At 36.3% G+C, this 21631-nt stretch overlaps 1 protein-coding gene across 1 annotated transcript in view; it reads right to left on the bottom strand.

Moving 5' to 3' along the window:
- The window catches only part of LOC115443195 (CCAAT/enhancer-binding protein), a 30252-nt gene extending 9926 nt beyond the window's left edge, over window positions 1-20326 (bottom strand). The window contains exon 1 of the mRNA XM_030168508.2: window positions 19283-20326. Coding sequence (XP_030024368.1) covers window positions 19289-20122 — 834 coding nt within the window. The 5' untranslated portion in view covers window positions 20123-20326 and the 3' untranslated portion in view covers window positions 19283-19288. The remainder of the gene's footprint in view (window positions 1-19282) is intronic.
- Between the last annotated feature and the right edge of the window lie 1305 nt (window positions 20327-21631).

Below are 21631 nucleotides of genomic sequence, written 5' to 3'. Positions count from 1 at the left end.
ATCTAGGACATGGTCTACTCGTGTTCCAAATTCCATCCAAATCTGTTCGGTTGTTTCACCGTTTAACAAGTAACCAATTTTCACAAACTTTCGCATTTATAATAATAAGAAGTAAGATTATAGCATGTTTATTAAACATATTATTCGTTTGTTAACATGGCAAGGGCTGACTTATACAAAAACGACGAATTTTTTACGCTTTAGGCGCTCGCAAGCCTTGAAAATTCAAAATTGTTAGGAACTGAAGTCATTTTGATAAAAAAAAAAAATATCAATAACTACTGAAATGTCACTAAGTGCGCCATAGCCTAGTTGGTTGTGGAACGGACTGCCGAGGCGAAGGTCCGCAGGTACAAATCGAAAGGGCACACACCTCTGACTTTTCTAAAAAAAATTATGTGTGTATTCTTTGTGAATTATCGCTTGCTTTAACGGTGAATGAAAACATCGTGAGGAAACCTGCATACCTGAGAAGTTCTCTATAGGAATTTCGAGGGTGATTAAAGCTTACCAATCCGCACTAGGCCAGCGTGGTGGACTAAGGCCTATTCCCTGTCAGTAGTATAGGAGGCAGTTGCCCATGAGTGGGACAGTATATAATACAGGGCTGATATATATATTATTAACTACTGAAATACTTTTACTATTTTTTTACCAACCATTGACCTATACAACAATGACTAACTGCTTGTGACAAACATTCAGTATTTTTAAAGCAAAAGGTGTCATACCGTCACAAAAATATTCTACCCTAATACCACTTTGTTCATATTGATACATGCGTTCTCATAATGCTACCCACTCATTCAGTAAAATAACTAGTAATAGGTGAGTATCTAAGAACTTTATCTATTGAATTGTGATCGGCTCGTCTCGATCAAGTATCTGATATGTTTGTTTGTTTGCATAGCCCGCTGATAACCGTATGTGTGTCATTGTTATCGTAGCATGCCCTAAATACAACACGCGCACTTCTGAACGTTTCTTTCACCCTGGTACTTTAATAAGATTTTATGGAATTTTATAGTATATTAAAAATGGTTTTCCCGTAGAAAAAACAAATATTGATTTGTTAGATATGGAAAAATTCGGGTTTATGTCTGGTATGATGAAGATCAAATATCGCATCAGTTGTGGACCAACCCTTTGAAGATATAAAATTGACTATTGTCTTAAAATGCTACGAAATTGTTTTTATTATATGCCGTGTATTCTTTGTTGGAGGTCCTTAAATAAATAAATAGTATGGATTTTAGAATATCTAACAAAGTGAGATCACAATGTACTTTACATTCATTATTTTATTTCTGAACATCTTGGTAGTATTGCTGACCACTGGTGAGATAAATATAGACAAGATTCACCATTCCTGCCCCTAACAACCGATGCTACCACATATAATTCACTTATAATTCTATTAGTCACCATACATCTTTCAATTTATCCAAATGTAAGCATCATATGGAGGTATATCAAAAATGTTTTAACAAATACAAGTCCGCCTTCAAGATCCATAAAATATTTAAAATTACCTATATAGAGGTTATCAGTTCGAGAATCAGTACCTAATTGTTGCTCACGAAGTACGACTATCACGAGGTATTATATATACACCTCTGCCTACTCCTGAAGGGGAAAAGGCGGAATGCTATATATATAAGAAGTAGACTAAAAGAAACCTAACGCAAAAACACAACTGAAGGAGTCACAGTAAAAGAAAAATTCTCAATTTCGTTTAATTTGACGACATACTTATTTCAGTTATTTAAGTTTAAAATCCAAGCCACTGAACCGATTTTGAATAAAAATCAATTGAATCAATCAGGAAGTATATTCTTTTGAATGAAACAATAATTTTCCAAATCGGTCAATAAATGATTGAGTTCTAAGGTAACTAAGAAAACAATTATAAAAACAAAATTATACAACATTTCAAATGTTTGTGTATCGCAACGCCAAAGAAAATGTGACCAGAAAGTTCGAGGCTCCGACAACGTGGCCGCATGACGATTGCGTAGGCGAAAAAATCGTACAAACTCCGCAAAAGTTTGCCAAGGCACCGGCTTTGTTGCCCTCCGCTTCGATGGGAAATAATATATATTTGTACTCACAACATGAATATTTTACGCAACACTAGCTAATTTGTAAACAGACAGAGGGTTGAGATAATACCGGATGACAGGTAATCCCCTTGTTTCAAGATTACGCTCAAACTATAACTAAAACTAATACAAGTTGTACATTAAAAAATAGAACTTCAAACCGTGTTGCTCGTTTTAGGAATTGTCTGATTTTGCAATAATCGAAACGACGGTGTTACTGGAGATCTCTCATATGTAAGAGTCTGCCTGGGTAGGTACCAACCAAGCCGCCAAGCAGCAGTGTGTATTCAGTGTTGTGTTCCAGTTTGAAGGACATTGTAGCCAGTGTTACTACTGGACATAATAAGACTTAACATCTCATGTCTCAGGATGGCGAGCGCAGTGAAATAACAAACAATAGTTTGTAATTCAAGGTGTTGGATGGGGTTTCTGCTGTTTATGGGCAGTCGTATTGCTTACCATCAGGCGAACAACAAGCTCATCTCGTCATTAAAAACAATAAAAAAAAAGCCTTGTGACCCGGTATTACCCCAACGCACCCTAGGAGACATAGGTCCTTAATAATGAATGCTGTTCATTTTGTCATAGTTTAAATATGTTATTTCTCGCTTCCTCTTATGTTAAAAATCATTGAATATTATAAGATAAAATAGTGAAAAACTATTACCTATAATATAGCAAGGTAAGTCGAGTTAAGAAGAAGTATATCTCTATTTAAAGCGCTTAACATTACATGTTTAAAGTTTGATTAGACATTGATTGTTTAGCTCTACAGCGAACTAAGTTCTAACTCCAAATTTTGAACAAATAGATAAGGACGTTCGTGTCTATAGATTATACCTCAATGGCTAACAATAAATAATGTGTTGTATATGAGCAAACGATAAAGTCCATGACTGGACATGAGCAAGACGCGTTGCAGTCAGCGTGCTTGTAAGCATGGGCAACGTGAAACATCTCGCCTATACCACGTGATATAGCCATACTTATAGCAACGTGTTAGCCGCCGCCAACGTGACAAAAAATATTTTATTGCCCTTTTTAGAAAAGTTTCCAAACTTTTATCGGTTTCCTGTTTGCACAATGTTTTTCATTTATATTAAAAATATATTTGTTCAATTTTGTTTACTTTGATATTACGCTACGTGATTAGGAATTTGGTGAATTAATTGGTTTGTAATGTACATTTTAAAAAGGATAATATGTATAACATATCTTCTTAGGAAAAGGTCCTTTGTCTAGATTTTTTCGTTCTGTTAACATCACTTCTTCAATTAAGTCACAAACCCAGTTAAATAGTACGAACAATATTATGGAACATTACTTGGTTAGAGTAGATTACTTCTAGAATCTAGAAACTGTAACAAATTTTCACTGTCACGTGTATTTTTTTCACAAACCAATATACAAACGTGAACAAGCCCATATAAAAAGTATTTAAAACATTTTCTATCGTTAAAACCTTTTTTTAACCCATTAACCTATTTTTCTTACAGAAATTATAGAATATTCAAGCAAAGTACGTATGAAATATTTGGTTATTGAAAAACATTTTCACATTAATTTAAACCAAATCAAACTTTTCATCCAGTTCATTCCGTAAATCATACATTGTCGGTATCAAAGTACCAGGACAACATAGAACAAAGACGCCATATGAACACATACGTTATTAGAAATCAATTCTAATTCTTTAACACTGCTGTATTATGTTCTCCGGGTATAAAACTAAGCGCGAATTGATCGAATACCGATCAGAATCCGAAAATTTTTATGTCAACGCCCTCATTTATTTAATTTGCGATACGATACACCGGCGCGACTTACTAACATAGTAACTGGATATTTTGAATGATCCGCACATTATTGCCTTAGATAACGCTACGAGCGGTTTCCTCTGTATTATTATTTATTTTTAATTCAATTTATTGACGATCTTTAGTCATTTCGTAGACCAATTTCTAATTATCCTTATTGTTTCTCTGATTTACCTATTGTGTAAGTTCAAATTCCGAACTTGTTTCAATGGCGCTTCAAATCTTCCGTATTTTCCGCAAACTCACTTTAATCTTTCTGAGAAAATATTGGTACTGACTACAATCACATAATATGATCTATAAACATACTAGCAGTTCAGTTACTAGAATCTTACTAGTCTTACTATTATTTTGATGGTAAACATAAATAAATGGTTGTGTAATATATTAACCCAACTTCATAAATTGGTTTTAAAACGCTTATTATCATCATAACAAAAATAAAACCATTGAAAATTACATAACCAAAATAACGAAAGTACTAGGGTACAATAACTAGTAAGTGTTCACCTTAAGTACCTCAAGCAAATAAATGGCGCGTAATTCCGCATGTCATTGAATGGACAGTATCAGTTCTTCCTGTGTGGACGTTATCTTCGTGATTCAAACGCTACAAAATTATAATTTGAATGATATAATACTATACGTATTATAAATAGGATGTTACGAGCGATTAGCGGACCTCAAGGGCGATGGCTGTTCTACCTACAAACTGACGCTTTGTAACGTCTTGTCAATTTATGATGTCCTAGTACTTTAAATGAAATTCGCCATGTTTGCAAAAATGCTTTGATTTTTTTTTCGCGTTGCTAGTTGGTTTCAAATAAACCTGTTTGGTTGTGAACCACTTTCGCCCATTATGCGAGCCTAAAAAAATCCTCCGTGCGTTTGAAGTATGCTTGAATTAAACACGTGGGCAAATATTAATAACATGTCACTAGTATGTCTTATTGTAGTAGTCAACGGCGATAGCCTAGTTGGTTGTGGAACGGACTGCCGAGACAAACGTCCGTAGGTTCAAATACCAAGGGCACCCATCTCTGAGTTTTCTAAATAGTTATGTGTGTATTGTGAATTTACGCTTGCTTTAACGGTGAAGGAAAACATCTTGAGGAAACCTGCATACCTGAGAAGTTCTCTATAGGAATTTTGAGAGTATATGAAATTTGCTAATCCGCACTTGCGTGGTGGACTAAAGCCTAATCCCTCTCAGTAATAAAGCACGCCCGTGCCCAGTAGTGGGACTGTATATAAACACAGGGCTGATATTATTATAATAAAAAAAAATCTTCCCCACAAATTTCTACCCTTTCCCTAGGAAGGATTCTGCTGAACATCATTTATTTTAAAAATGCAATGCCCAGTGTCTACGAAATAAAATCAACGTCCTCTTTTAAAATCTTCTATCTTTATCGGTTTGGGCTGGGCTATGAGTCAATGAATGAATCAGTCATAGCTTACATACATAAATAACTAACATTTCTAATATAATATTGTCAAATGGGTCCTTGGAGAGTAAACAGATTAGATTGTTTAGCAATATTTTTTTTACATTATTTAGTTCCAAAAAACATAAAAGAAAAATAAAAAGCCTTCTTTGAGAGCGCTACTATTTTGTCGTTTCAAAGTTAACGTTATCAGTATGAAAAAATATTTCATATTTTAGAGATTTTCTTCGATTATTTATTATTATTGAAGTATTTTATTTTCCTGATCATTGAAGCTGGTTTTTCGTTACTAGTGTAATAAGACTTAAGAGTCGTATTCGTAAATCAATATCATTTTTGCAAAAGATATCAAGTACACATTTAATGTATTAAACTATTTAATATATATTTTAAGTTGTTATTTAAGAACTTGTTTTCAGGTCAGTCGGTGCAGCTTAATAAACATACATAACTCTGTCAAAATCCATCATATCCTATGACTTAAAATATACGAGATAGTAATATTTGTTTATTAATGTGTAAGTGTAACTACTGTACAAAATGAGACTTAACATCTCACGTCTCAGTATGGCGAGCGCAGTGGAATACCAAATAATACTTTGTTATTCAAGGTGTTGGATGGTGTTTCTACTGTTTATGGGCGGTCGTATCGCTTACCATCAGGCGGATGGCAAGCTCGTCTCGTCATTCAAATCAATCAAAAAAAAATACGGTGACCTGAAGATGCTGACGTTAATTTGACAGCGTCTTAAGTGATATCGCAGAGCGAAGCTAACTTCCACTCTTACTTAATCCTGATCACAATGCTGAGAGCGTAATATATTTCGATGGTGTGTACTCAGCCTTTCATGAAACACCTAATCTAAATATAGTTAGACAACGATTCCCACAGTACTAAAGGCATCATAAATAAATCCTTCTCGTGATCGCCCACGCCGGTATAAATTATTTTAGTCACTTTACTTGGCGTGGGTGGTCATAGGTGATACCAAAACCTAGGTATTGAAGCCAACTAGTGTTTTGTTGACTGCCTCGGTGGCGTAGTTGTATTGCACCTCCGGTACAATAGCGCTCTGAGGTCCTGGGTTCGAATCCCGGGTCGGGCAAAGTGATATTTGGGTTTTTCTGCTCAGTATCAGCCCGGAGTCTGAAATTTGTGCCCGATATGGCGATAGGCTCGCCCCCTATCACATCATGGGACGGAACATACTTGGCGAAAAGTGGGTGCCCTAGTTGCGCCTCTGCATACCCCTTCGGGGATAAAATCCGTGATGTTATGTATGTATGTATGTAGTGTTTTGTTTGAAAGTCAATTGATTGTTAATTATAAGGGTATTTTCAGTGAATGATCGCGTGCTTTAACGGTGAAGGAAAACATCGTGAAGAAACCTGTATACCTGAGAAGTTCTTTATATGAATTTTGTGGGTGTGTGAAGCCTACCAATCCGTACTAGGCCAGCGTGGTGTACTAAGGCCTAATCCCTCTCAGTAGTAGAGGAGGCCCGCGCCCAGCAGTGGGACAGTATATAATAATACAGAGCTGATAATATTATTATTTACCTTTATGATATAGTGAGGTGAATATGTGGGACTAGACATTACTGTTTCGATATTTGTATCGCAACTATGCGTGGTAATTATGACAAGTATGGATAATAATAATTATTGTTTAATCAATGGTTACAGTAAGATCTTTTAAGTCATGATTCGCCGAGGCCGTGGTTTGTGTGATTTTTTCCCAGCCATCATTTTATCTCAATCTGCAGGATTTATTATGATTAAATGAGTCATAAGTCATGATAATTCAATACACGCGGTGTCGCGTTTGTTTCAGCTCTTACTGAAAGTATATTAAATTTTAAATAGCCTTTAGTTTAAATTGACGATGTAAGATGAGCTGCTGTGGGTTGACTTCGATATTAAAATACTTTGTTTGCGTTCTAATACCTTGATATTATGATGACTAAGGAAATTGATATTCCTTTATCGGACATGTCATGACAAGTATTCACGCTGTCAATGTAAACATGGTCGTTTGAAATCAACTAAACAAAAATGGCGCCAGAACGTGACTAAAAAAAATAAAAGGCCCTATAGAAATTCGTGTACAAGTACCAGGCGGGCATAAGCCGCGCGGAGGTGAGCACTGACGCGGCACGTGGCGACCCGTCACAGATTTCCCCGGACGTTGCCGAAAACTTTCCAACACGGCTGCTCCTGCGCCTGCGCGTGTGGACTTATGCAATAAATAAGCAATATCATATTTTATATTTATTATTTTATCGCATTTTTATTATAATTTTTTTGAGTGAAGCAATTTAAAATAACAAACGAAATTGTTTTGCGGTCTTATTATATTATGTAACATATTATAATGTTTTTATTGTATAGTCAACTTTGTAAGTCGTCGAAATTAGTGTGGTGTTCTACCGCAAAAATATAATTTTAAGCTTGAAGTATCAATATTATGCATGAAAACTTTTTAAGCCTCTAACCAAATCTGTATTAAAAACTGTCACCCAACTTCAACACAGACAACACCAAATCTAGTCTAACAATTGAACCCAAACAATTAAAACACCTTTATACAAACAATACACAAGTAAGTGTATTTGACACAGATAGGCGTTGCGACAGACCGCTCCGCCTGGCACGGCAGCCCTCGCGTCTGCTTAGCGCCTGGTGTTGAAAAACGGATGCGCCACGAATTAACCAGTGCTCAGTCAGCTGTTTCAAGTATTTAATTTGGTATTTACTATCCTAGTGCACTTTTTTTGCAGGCTAGTGAGAAAGTGGGTTACTTATTGTGAGCGATTACTGCCTTAAAAGTTAGTGCTTTAAAAGTTTAAAATCATTAATCACAGAATGGCATCCTCCAAAAGATTTCCATAACAACTTGTTAGTAGCGACCTGCGCCCAGAAATAAAATGATATACATACACACATACACACTGACGCCCTTATCCCATAGAAGTAGGCAGAGACTATTGACTGCCACATGCTATGATCTTGATAAATTCGCATCTTCCGCATTCATTCTTCTCTCATACGTTGTTAAAACATATAAATCAAGAAAATGTATTTACAAAAGGACTATAATCTTGTTTTATGATGATATTGCAATGAAATTCTCGTGACCTCTTTTATTAAGAATCACTTTAACTAGTTCTATAAGCAAAAGCAAAACAGCAGCCATCTAGTTTATTATAGAATTATATAAGCCTTTTTCACGAAACAGAGTTGCCAATAAAATATTTACGCCAGCCACAAACTTTGTACGGTGGGGAAATTTACCTCGAAGCTTCGATTAATTGCTAAACTTCTAACATATCGAAAGAAAAGGCCACGTTATTAACTGTTTCGCAAATTTAACCAAGTAAACTACAACCTGTCTTCCTCAATTACTACTCTCTGTAATTTAAAATTATCAATCATTATTTCTAACCCTATTTGCCAGTCCTTAATTTGTTATAGATTGACATATGTCATAAGCTAGACGGTTTTCGTTGGCGTTATTTGTAACGAATTATGTAGCGGTATTTCGTCGGTTATTTGCTAGTAGCGTTATAACACATAGATTACCATGTTTCACTATCCAGGGCGCCAGCGAATACTTATATTTCAACAGTTCTTAAGTATTGGCTCAAATAATAAATTAAAGCAAAGAGGTAACATGATTTATGACATAATTTGCCTATATTTCTCTGCTCGTGTTGCGGAAGTGTTTGTGGTAAATTTTTTGTAGTTGCGCAGGCTAGAATTTAATTATCGAACCTATTTCGGGGCTAAATGAGTTTTGGTTTTAGATTTTCACTCTATATTAAAATATATGAAATGTAAAATTTAGTTACTGCTTTCAGCTACACTTGTGTTTATAAATGAATTAAAGTTTATTTTTTAAGACCTATGGTGGTATACAAATTATATGTAAAAATCATGATAACCCATTTCTCCACTGTTGCCAAGAACAATAAACCAGCAAAAACATTAAAAATGTTAGTGAAGGTAATATGTATTATGATTTTTGAATATGATAAATAGTCAACAATAACTTCATTCAACATAACGCCGTCCAAAAACACAAAAGGCATATTAACGAAAAAAAGTGAAAGTCGCCCGGCGGCACGCACACACGCAGACCCGCCCACATGCGTAGGCCAAATAGAAACTATTACGTTGATACACCTATGTGGGTGTGCTGCCCTGGTACTATTCAGAGGCTAAACGCATAGTACAGAAAAAAGAAAACTTCAAATTTACCCGGAAATGGTTAAAATTGTACTTAAATTAAGGCCCGGCACTCAGAATAACAAAGTTATTAATTCTGAGGCCCGACATTTTTTTTTTTTTTTGGAAAACTAATTTATTTTTCTATCTGTTTATAATTTAGTTGGAAAACAAGTTAGTTCCGACAAAAACTTGTAATATTAGTCCTTGTACTATACGCAATAAGATACTAGATGAAAAAAAAGGTTTAAGTCCTCTTATATATTTATATGCTATCCGAAACTGAGTTTATACTATTAATAATATCTAAGCAAATCAAGCTATTTTGGTTACGTATTTCTATTTTATAATTTAAATTTGTTTTCTAAATTAAGTTCCAAGTTCGAATTATTCAAATTTGTGTTCAGTTTATACGTTAACTATTTAACCGATTTCCGAAAAAAAGTGTTGATCAATTCGTGTGTTTTATGTTTTTTATGTATTTACACTAATTACTTCAAGAATTGTGGTCCGATTTCCATGTTTTCATTTTTATATAGTAAAGTAAGGTTTCGAAATGATCCCATTGCAATGCCATGGTTTATATTTTTTTATATGTATAGTAATTATTGAAGATAATTAACTCTCTATAGAGTATGGATTTTGTAACACATATTAGAATTTTTATACTAGTGGATTGGTGCCAAACCTTGCCTAAATATGGAACAGAGACCTTTAATTGAATATAGGTTAATCATTATTATAATTTGAATTCTGCTCTCACGAATGAATACAGCAATTCGTAGGAACATCTTATAAATTAAATTATTTTATAATGTAGATTGAAAAAACAAAATAAATTATTATAATACAGTCAAGTATATTAATAAAACTATTTCTCTTTTGGTTTTAATCAACCTGTTTAAGTTGGTTACTGTATTTGATCGTATTACAGTGATTGGTTACATGCATTCTAACTTATATTTTAATTGCAGTGCACTTATCCTATTTCAGTTTTTCATCAGTTAAGTCGCGGCAGAGGTATAATTTGATGTTACATTGAGCATGTAATGAGTGAATTGATAAGTAAATAGTTTACATGATGATTTAAATAATTTTATTTATTAATTTATATTTTAACCTAAGTTAGTATTCTATTCATTAAACTGCCCTATATTTTATTATTAATTATATCCATAGCATGGTCGTCTGTAAAATATTGTCTACAGCGATAAGACCGCCATTTGTATTTTGTTTTTTATTATTTCACTTATGTGCAGTAAATTGGGAATAAATAAATAAAATTTTGCTTTTAGTTAAAACCTTTTAGCTTCAATAATCAACCTTCTTCGAATAAACTAAAGTTAGATTGGACTTCTTGGTTAAAGAATATATTTTAAATAAAATACTGGCACACAGAAAAGAAAATTAAAAAAATAAAGTTTCATAAAACGCTAAAGCCAAATTTAAAAAACGAACTCCATTGTTCCCAAAGACATAAAATAGTTAAAATCAACAACAAACTGACGGAAGCGGCAAAGTGGGACGCGAGAAACGAAAATTTTGGCAATTACTCACAACAACCGCCTCTACCGCTTCACAATAGGGTTCACTTTCGTCCGGTAGTAGTGAGGTGAAATTGAAAGTTGCACACAACATTTTGCACAAACCAATTTGAATACAGAATTCTCGATCCGGCATAATATTATGCTTCTTAACGTTAGCTAATCCTAGATCGTAGTATGAACACTAAAATGGCATGCATGACCTAATCTAATTAATTTTATAAATATGACAATATCGACCTTTATTATGGAGATCTCTTGTACATAGACCCCATCTGGGTAGGTAGGTACCATCGCTATTTCTGCCATCAAATATATTGCAAGCGATGTCATCCAATTTAGAATAATTGTAGATCTCATTAGGTATTATAAGAAATAATATCTAATATAGCTGGCGAATGCAGTGTGCCGCGAAGTGCTCTGTTCATAAAAGTTTGGTTTGTGTTATTGCTGGGCGAATATACCGTTCATTTGTATAAAGTATATTCCTGCAGGACTTTTGTCCTCTGAAAAACCTTATTTTACCTATAAAATTTGCGTTATAAATGGCTTTCAATAATTTATTTTCAAAAAACCAAGTAATAAAATTCTTTATTTTGGAAATAAAATTTATTTTACAAATGCAACCTAAATAGATTAAAATTAAGTTATTGCCGGGATTCGAACCTGCACTAACCAACTAAGTTTGATAGTTAACGCCCTTTAACTCGCTACTCTACTGCCCTAATAATGAACTTCCGGGTAAAGTTTGTGATAAACGCTCTGATAAATGAACTGAACACGTGTTAGTTAATTTAAACTTTTAGTTTGAGGTTATTTGTAAAAGGGTTAGTTTAAACTCTATAAATGTGTTTTTATCAACTGCATTGGCCTGCCTGCAATGCCTCGGTGGCGTTGTACTGCATGCAATATGACAGAGCTCTGAGGTCCTGGGTTCGAACTGGGTTGGGTAAAGTGATATGATATGGTCTATAGTAAATAGAGATTTTTTTTTAATTTAGATAAAAATGTTATATTCAATTGTTTAAAATACCTAAATACGACTGCCTCGGTGGCGTAGTTATATGCGCGGTACGTCAGCGCTCTGAGGTCCTGGGTTCGAATCCCGGGTCGGTTAAAGTGATATGGTTTTTCTGCTCAGTATCAGCCCGGAGTCTGGAATTTGTGCCCGATATGGCGATAGCATCGCCCCCTATCACTTTATAAAACGGAACACACTTGGCGAAAAGTGGGTACCCTAGTTGCCTCTGCATACCCCTTCGGGGATAAATGCGTATGTGTATTAATCAAATTTGCTTATCAAATATATAATTAGGACAAAGTTACTAAAAATTTACTAAAAAAGCGGCTATAGCCTAGTTGGGTGTTGAACGGACTGCCAAGACGAATGTCCGCAGGTTCAAATCCCAAGGGCACAAACCTCTGACTTTTCTAAAATCATGTGTGTATTCTTTGTAAATTTATCATTCGCTTTAACGGTGAAGGAAAACATCGTGAGGAAACCTGCACATCTGAGAAGTTCTCTATAGAAATTTCGAGGGTGTGTAAAGTTTACCAATCCGCACTAGGCCAGCGTGGTGGTCTAAGGCCTAATCCCTCTCATTAGTAGAGGAGGCCCGTGCTCAGCAGTGGGCAAGTATATAATACAGGACTGATATTATTATTATATTATTATTTACTAAAAAATTTTGATTCTGTCGTGAGATAAATCTTAAAAGAACTAAAGAATATTGGTAAAACTACATCGCGGAATAATTACTTATGTTTACGCGAATGTTAGACATTGAAATGAAACTATTTTTCCGTATTTTACCGCGGTTTTTTATATTATAATTTTCTCCCGAAGTTTCGAAAACTGCAGCCTTCAATCAGTCCTCGTGACCATGTGGGTTGCAGTTTACAAACCGCAATAACCCCAATTTTAATTTCGTTGCGGGATAATGACATATTAGTTTTCCCTGAGACTCGCCGAGCTTCACTGCTCGGTGTCATAAAATGCGTGCCACTGCTGATCCTTACAGGAGTTGTAGTGTTGGGTGTGAGGGCGGGAAAGTCTCATAAAAAACCGCAATAACATCTGGAAAAATAGCTTTATTTCTCCGCCTCAGAAATTTTGGTAGCCAGACTAGTCCAAAAAAGGTAATAAAATCTACTTTCATATTAAACTTTTAGATTTATAAAGACGTCATAGAAAACAGAAGTATGGAATGGACTCGAATTGATAAACGGTGAGTATTTTTTTTTATAACTTATGACAAACTTTCGCTATCGTTTAGTGCTTGCGGAAATTTTCACTTTTTAATGTTAATCGAATTAAGATAGTGGTCAAAGTGGGGTAGGTTAAGATGGCTCTGTATGGAGTAACACATGTGTATTTATGATTGCCTGGTACCTGAGTGATTAAATATAGTGTACAGTTTTTATAGGAAAATAAAGTAATCCATTAAAGTGACTCAATGTTTCTTTGAATCTATGATTGCCTGGTACTTCATTTGATTGAATATATTTACGTAAAACTTATAACAAAAAAAGGCAGTCACAGTATACCTACCTACCTACTGAACTTGTCAAATCATCTTTACTGCTTTCTCACAGAAAACTAATTGGTTGAGCTTTGGTGTAATGTTTCAAACGGCCGGGTAAGTTTCATGGGACCCTATTTATTATCCCTAATCACACCATTCTTGTTTGATATTAAACCCACGGGCTTTTATAATTGACTCATCATTAATAGAAATCATCACCTTTTATGACGTCATCATATTATCTACTTTATATTCAAGAACTTTTGTCGAGTATAATGTGATGTCATAACTTAAGGACAATGGAAAATAAGATCTAGACTAATGAACGTCATGTCACTCTACTCAATCAAGTTTCAGTATTCGAACAAATTCACCGACATAATTATATCTACCAAGTGATGAACATTCCACCCATTTGGATCCCACTTATTGTCAAGTACAGTAGGGTCATTTTAGCGTGTCGCTAAAAGCACACACTGTCGTTTTTCCATGAAATATAAATCCTTGATCCAAACTCGTATCAAGAACTACGACATTTCCACGGAAACTAAAATATTACGAAATGTAAACACGAAGTCTGTTTGGCATCTAATTAATTGTCATTGAGGTTATATAATATAAAAATGGATGAATTATTACGCCGTAACTAAATTTCGAACACATGATTTACGCACAAAGTTGAGAAAAAATATAGATTTGATCGTATTTTTTTTTATTGATTTGAATGACGAGACGAGCTTGCCGTTCGTCTGATAGTAAGCGATACGACGGCCCTTAAACAGTAGAAACACCATCCAGCACCTTGAATTACAATTTTTTTGGTATTAAACTGCGCTCGCCATCCCGAGATATGCGATGTTAAGTCTTATGTCCAGTAGTTACAATGGTTACAATGTATTGCCAAAACATCCCACACAAATTCATTATTAACTTATTCTTATCAATAAATAATAAGATCTGAGGAGGAATGAGGATCATTACGTATCTTTTTATTCTTCTTTTTACCTCACCTTTTTTTATAACTAAATGGTAAGGAAAACGGCGATAGCCTAATTGGTTGTGGAATGGACTATCGAGACCAATGTCCGCAGGTTCGAACCCATGGGCACACACCTCTGACTTTTCTAAATATTATGTGTGTATTCTTTGTGAATTATTATTGTTGAACTACAGCCTAATTCCTCTCAGTAATAGAGGAAGCCCGTGCCCAGCAGTGGGACAGTATATAATACAGGGCTATTATTATATTATTTAAAAGGTAAGGTAAGTAAACCGTATGGAATTTAGTAATAACTATTCTTATAACTTGTTTTGACGTATCATATTGAAACTTTGTTCGCCTTCGTAATTTTTATTAATGATTTTTGAAAAAGATGGCGATAGCGTTGTCCTATGGCGGTATAGATCAGAACCATCATTTACGGGTGTAGCGTGAAAGGTTTAAAGGGCGAAGCAGCGAGAAAACTCTAGTGTACTATAACCAACAAGCGATTCCTTTTCCTTCACATTGTCCACACACACACAACATCACGCATTTATCCCCGAAGGGGTATGTCTTCACACTTTTCGCCAAGTGTGTTCCGTCCCATGATGTGATACGGAGCGAGCCTATCGCCATATCGGGCACAAATTTCAGACTCCGGGCTGATACTGAGCAGAAAAACCCAAATAATCAGTCACATTGTCCAGTATTGAACATAATCGAATTAGATACCATTTTAATACTAACAAATTAACATTTCCCATTACATGATAAATTAATCATTTCCCATGAATTTATTTTAACACAAATTGATCAAATTAATCACCGGTAATTAATTAGTTAATCGATTAGTTGAAGACGTATTCAAATTAAACGGTTATATTTAACGAAAGTTTGGTAAGACGAAACCGTACAAATTGTGGTTAATGTCTTCATATACATATACTCACGCATGTTATCCGAAGGGTTAGGCAGAGATACAACTAATGCACTCACTTTCCGTGTGTATCCCGTATGATAGAGCTACGGGTTGGCACTGAGTACAAAAACCCAATATGACTTTGCCCGACTCAAAGATCGAAGCCGGGACCTAAGTACTGCGGTCCTACCGTGTTACAACTACGCCACCGATACATTCACTAAATAGTGTATTTCCATTAGGTTGTGCTTAAAATTTTGTTTATTTTAATATGACCTTACCTTTACTGGGACCCAAGTTCACGTTTTACTACAAATCAAATAACTTTATAAATAAAAGCTTTTGCCCGCGGCTCCGCCCGCGTTATAAAGTTTTTCAGGCTAAAGTTTTTCGTTATAAAAGTAGTAGTTTCCCGGGAGCCTCTCAAACTGTCTCCATACCAAATTTCATCTTAATACGTTGGGTAGTTTTTGAGTTTAACACGTTCAGGCAGACAGATGCAGCGGGGGACTTTGTTTTTATAATATATTTTTTAGAACTTTTTAAGAGGAATAATCCCGTCATACATCATTGTTGCATAACTTTAATCGTTTACGCAGCGCACGCAACGGAAGCTCTCAAAACTAATAATTTTTCCCCGTTTTTGCAACATGTTTCATTACTGCTCCGCTCCGATTGGTCATAGCGTGATGATATATAGCCTATAGCACTCCAGGAACAAAGTGCTATCCAACACAAAAATATTTTTTCAGTTCGATCTGATAGTTCCTGAGATTAGCCATTACTGCTCCGCTCCTATTGGTCATAGCGTGATGATATATACCCCATAGTACTCCACGAACAAAGAACTATCCAACACAAAAATATTTTTTCAGTTTGAACCGGTAGTTCCTGAGATTAGCCATTACTGCTCCGCTCCTATTGGTCATAGCGTGATGATATATAGCCTATAGCACTACACTAATAAAGAGCTATCCAACACAAAAAGATTTTTTCAGTTCGAACCGGTAGTTCCTGAGATTAGTCATTACTGCTCCGCTCCTATTGGTCATAGCGTGATGATATATAGCCTATAGCACTACACTAATAAAGAGCTATCCAACACAAAAAGAATTTTTCAGTTCGAACCGGTAGTTCCTGAGATTAGTCATTACTGCTCCGCTCCTATTGGTCATAGCGTGATGATATATAGCCTATAGCACTACACTAATAAAGAGCTATCCAACACAAAAAGAATTTTTCAGTTCGAACCGGTAGTTCCTGAGATTAGTCATTACTGCTCCGCTCCTATTGGTCATAGCGTGATGATATATAGCCTATAGCACTACACTAATAAAGAGCTATCCAACACAAAAATAATTTTTCAGTTCGAACCGGTAGTTCCTGAGATTAGTCATTACTGCTCCGCTCCTATTGGTCATAGCGTGATGATATATAGCCTATAGCACTCCACGAACAAAGGGCTATCCAACACAAAAAGAATTTTTCAGTTTGGACCGGTAGTTCCTGAGATTAGCCATTACTGCCCCGCTCCTATTGGGTATAGCGTGATGATATATAGCCTATAGCACTCCACGAACAAAGGGCTATCCAACGCAAAAAGAATTTTTCAATTTGGACTGGTAGTTCCTGAGATTAGCGCGTTCAAACAAACAAACAAACAAACAAACAAACAAACAAACAAACAAACAAACTCTTCAGCTTTATATAATAGTATAGAAGTATAGATTAGCAGATAGATATGTTAACAAATAGGAACCAAAATTTATTCACGGACTAATTTAACTAGGATCGCATAACATAGGAGGAGTAATTGTAGCCAATATAATAATTTTAATCACTGTTTTTAAATCTTACTCTGGGTGGCGTAGTTATGGCATTCCCGTCCAACACTGCAGTGAGGTCCCGGATTCAAATCCCGGGGCAAAGTGGTATTAGATTTTTCTGCTTAGTATCAACCTGGATTTTGTGCCCGTAATAGCGATGACCAATCATGGGACGGAAAAGATATTAGGATATAGCCGTGGTTGTACCTCTACCTACCCTTCACGGATGAAGACGTGATCTGTGTGTGTGATTTTAATAATTTGAAATCAGTGTCTTTGAGTCACCCCATGGTCTAGTGGTAAAGTGTGGTTTTAACCGTAGGGCTCTGGGTTCGAATTCCAGGTTACGCAAAAAATGTGGACACACCTCGATTGCTTAGGATAAGAATTTGTGCCCGATATGGCGATAGGCTTGCCCTAGTTCGCATCATGGGCCGGAAGACATATAAATAGCTAGAGTACAGCCTTAGATGTATCCCTGCCTAACCGCTCAGGTATAGCGTGAACATGTATTGCACAATCAGTTGTCTATGTAATACACCCTCGAAATTAATTCTAGTGTTATCTAGGTTGTCCTAGACTAAGATCTTAATCAGGTCATTGCCCTCTTTTTCATGTTTTTAACAAAATTTTCGCCTTTGCTTTTAAATTAAAAAAACTCATTGGCCATTTAAAAACATATATAGAAAATCTCATCATCTTTGCTAACGTGACAGCTCTCGCGTCGCCTCTAAACTTTCAAATTTAAACTATATACGGACGCAGTAAGGTCTAAATTTAATATTGTCTCCCCTGGATTCCTTCAATTATACTACAATAGATTACGTAGTGAGAATAGATTATTTCTAGTTGAATTAAGAATACGAATGATGTTATAATTGTCCTTATTTGGACGACATTTTTAAGTTTTTAATTTATTACGTCATAAATTGAAATAAAGTCTATCTTTGCATGTATGACGACACAGTTTAAAAAAGTTCAATATTAAAATATTTAGTATTTAAAGTTTTTAATGACCTACATTACGAATTACATAATCAAATTAATTCACAAATATTCTATAATAAAACCGCGCCCGTTCGTAGTGGAATTAAAAAAAAACTGTAACAAAAATTTTGGATGTAGGTCAACCCGAAATAGTTCGATGAATCATTGTACAAACAAAATACATTTGATTACATAAATATTTAATTATTTATACTAATTAACGTATCACAGACATTATTTATATCTCTTTTTTACATTACAAATATTATTACATTAAGACTTATTACTATGTTTTTTTTATTATAATTGCGCGATTTATTTATATATAAACAAATAAATAATCATGCAATAAATACAATAAACACAATGATAAATTTAACAAAACATGCATTATTTATGAACAGGTAACATATATACACAATTAATAAAATATTTATAAAATTAGATGAAATTGAAAAATATAAAAAATAATGTTTGTCAAAGCACCATTAATGGACATATTTTGTATGTTTACATAAAGAATTCCAAAACAAATATCATTCAACTTGGCCAGATTTTGCGCGGGAAAATCAAAACACTAAGTATGATTAATACAACCATAGCGAAACATGAAACACGTGTCATTGTTTAAAAAATATATTCTAATACATTAAGTTTCCCAACACGCATGGCTAACACAACGTGATCACTCGAATACCGACTTCCCTATATTTTTCTAATTTACTAATCCAAGAAAGCAAAGATCGGTCACAAACAATTCCTACGCCGAAAACCCATTTCATTCCAAAACACATAACACAACGCCGTAAAATATAACAAAACCTCTTTTCATTGTTATTTACGACTCATGCACACATGTGTAGTACAATAGTAGTTGTGACACAGTGAGCGACGGTGGTACTCACCTCCGGTCAGAGCGAGTGGTCCGGCGCGTGCGGCGCTCCCAGCTGCAGCATGGAGCGGCACAACTCCGTGATCTCCGGGTGGTTCAGGTTGATGAGGTGCACGTACATCTGCTTGTGCAGACTCAGCTCCCCTGACACCGCCTCCAGCCTCTTAAGCAAAGCCTCTTTCTCTCTCAACAGCGTCTTCACCTTCTCCTCGACTTCGCGTGAGCGCACCTTCGCCTTTTCCCGTGACTTCCGCACGGCGATGTTGTTGCGCTCGCGTCGCCTCCTGTACTCATCTGTTCCTTTGTCTATCACTTTCCCTGAGGATCGCCGCGAGGGCGGAGGCTTGTGTTTCAATAGCGGAGGCAGCAGCGGCGCGCCAAGAGGTGGTAGTGGTGTGAAGCTGCCCGTGTAAGGGTTGTTCACACCCACTGGCGGCTGCGGGTTGTATTGTCCCGTGTACTGCGCACACGTCACAGCGCGGCGGAAGTCCTGTGGCTCGGGAGGCTCCTCCTTGATCGGTGGCGCTTGCTCGTGCCCTGAGCTGGTCTGCACCGGCGCATACGACGCCCCGGAGTGCACCGGCTGCGGCATATACGCCAGCGTGGTCCTCGTGAACCTCGGCTGCGGCGACCGTCCCCCAGGCAGGATCTCCTGGAACAGCGCCATAGTCTCCTCCCCCCGGAACTGGTCCTCGATGAGGTGTTGTAAGTCGAGGCTGATCTCCTGGCCATTGAGCTCGTCGAGGTCCGGCGGCGGGAAGGGTGCACGCTTGTCCTCCACGACCTTCTTGAGGTCGGGCTGCGGCGGTGGCGGCGGTGCGGCGGCCGCATCATACATCTGTGGTGACTCCATGCCGCCGCCCGGGCCGATCACGGGCCCAGCGGCGCCGGTGGCCCGAGCCTCCACGTCAAAGCACTGAGAAGCCGTCACAGAAGCACATGCACGGTGTGAGAGCGAGAGCGGCGGCGGCGTGTTCGCGTGTGTGGGCGCGGGCGGTGCGCGTGCGGAGCGCGTGCGGAACGCGGGGCCGGCACGGAGGCGGGCGAACGCGACGGCGGTCGGACGCGGACTGGCGCGCCGGAGCCGCCACACGCCTCGCAAGGTTGGCCGGAAGGAAGCGCTGAAAGTCCCCGGTAAAAGTTTGCGCTGCAGTGCGCTGGCTCGCGGGGTGACGACTGCGGTGCTGTTCACCCCGGCCGGAGGCTGTCACCCCGAGCGTGCACCCCACGGTTACATTAGCGCTTATCTACGCATTTGTAATTATGAATCAGAGTTTAATAATATCTATGGATTATTGTCATTAATGATTAATCACGCGTTGCATTTTTTTTTATTCTTTGTAGTTTTTTTATTACTATATGATGACATTTAGCAGAAAATTATACCGTTTTATAACAAAAATAAATCGCAATTTTATTCTAATATTTATTTTTACATTTTGTTATTGTATTCCTTTAATTTGTTTCTTTTTCAAGTCGGTTTATTTTGTATATAGCTTTCTCTCAAATAATAAAACAAAAATTGGGTCTGTTTTACATCGATCTCTAATAACCACGCTGTAACTTTGTGCCATTAGCCCCTTAGTAGGCTGAATTTGAAATACAACAATAGTTAATTTAAAAAAGAAGGAAATCTATCCGTTATATTTTTTTATTTTCTTTCTATAAAAAATATAAATTAAATTAAATCCAAATGTCGCCAATGATGGTTTAATATCACACCACAAAATGTTAAAATTAATCTTATAATGAACCCTGAACTTTCTCTTATAACAATTTATCAAATAGACCTATCACTTTAATTTATTACATTTTATATCATAAATATTCCGTATATAGATTTATTTATTAATTTATAAATTTAATGAAAGTTTACAGTACTTTAAAACACTCTAAGTCAAAATTTGTAATACTAGACCACAATACCAATAATAATAATGTAAACTCGTGCAAAAATTATTAGGGTTTTTATTTTATTTATTATCAGAAAAATACCAAACTTTACAAACTCTCTCACGAATAATGGATTCTATTTAGGGCTCGGCAGAGAAGTCGCTCCTTTATCGACCATCATTAGATACCATATATTAGGAACCGAGCCTGTTTGAATTTCCCGATCACAATTCCAAACTCCATACCAATATGCAGCAGTATTAACAAATTTCGCCCAGGTTTTTTTTATTTTTATTTTTTTTACTTCAAATGATGAGACGAGCTTGCCTTTCGCCTGATGGTAAGCGATACGACCTCCCATAAACAGTAGAAACACCATCCAACACCTTTAAATACAAAGTATTGTTTAGTATTCCACTGCGCTCGCCATCCTGAAACATGAGATGTTAAGTCTTATTATGACCAGTAG

Source organism: Manduca sexta, chromosome 4, assembly GCF_014839805.1.
Source record: "Manduca sexta isolate Smith_Timp_Sample1 chromosome 4, JHU_Msex_v1.0, whole genome shotgun sequence".
In the NCBI taxonomy this organism is placed as follows: domain Eukaryota; kingdom Metazoa; phylum Arthropoda; class Insecta; order Lepidoptera; family Sphingidae; genus Manduca; species Manduca sexta.
The sequence above is the reverse complement of the archived record's forward strand: the minus strand, read 5'-3'. Positions and strand labels throughout refer to the sequence as shown.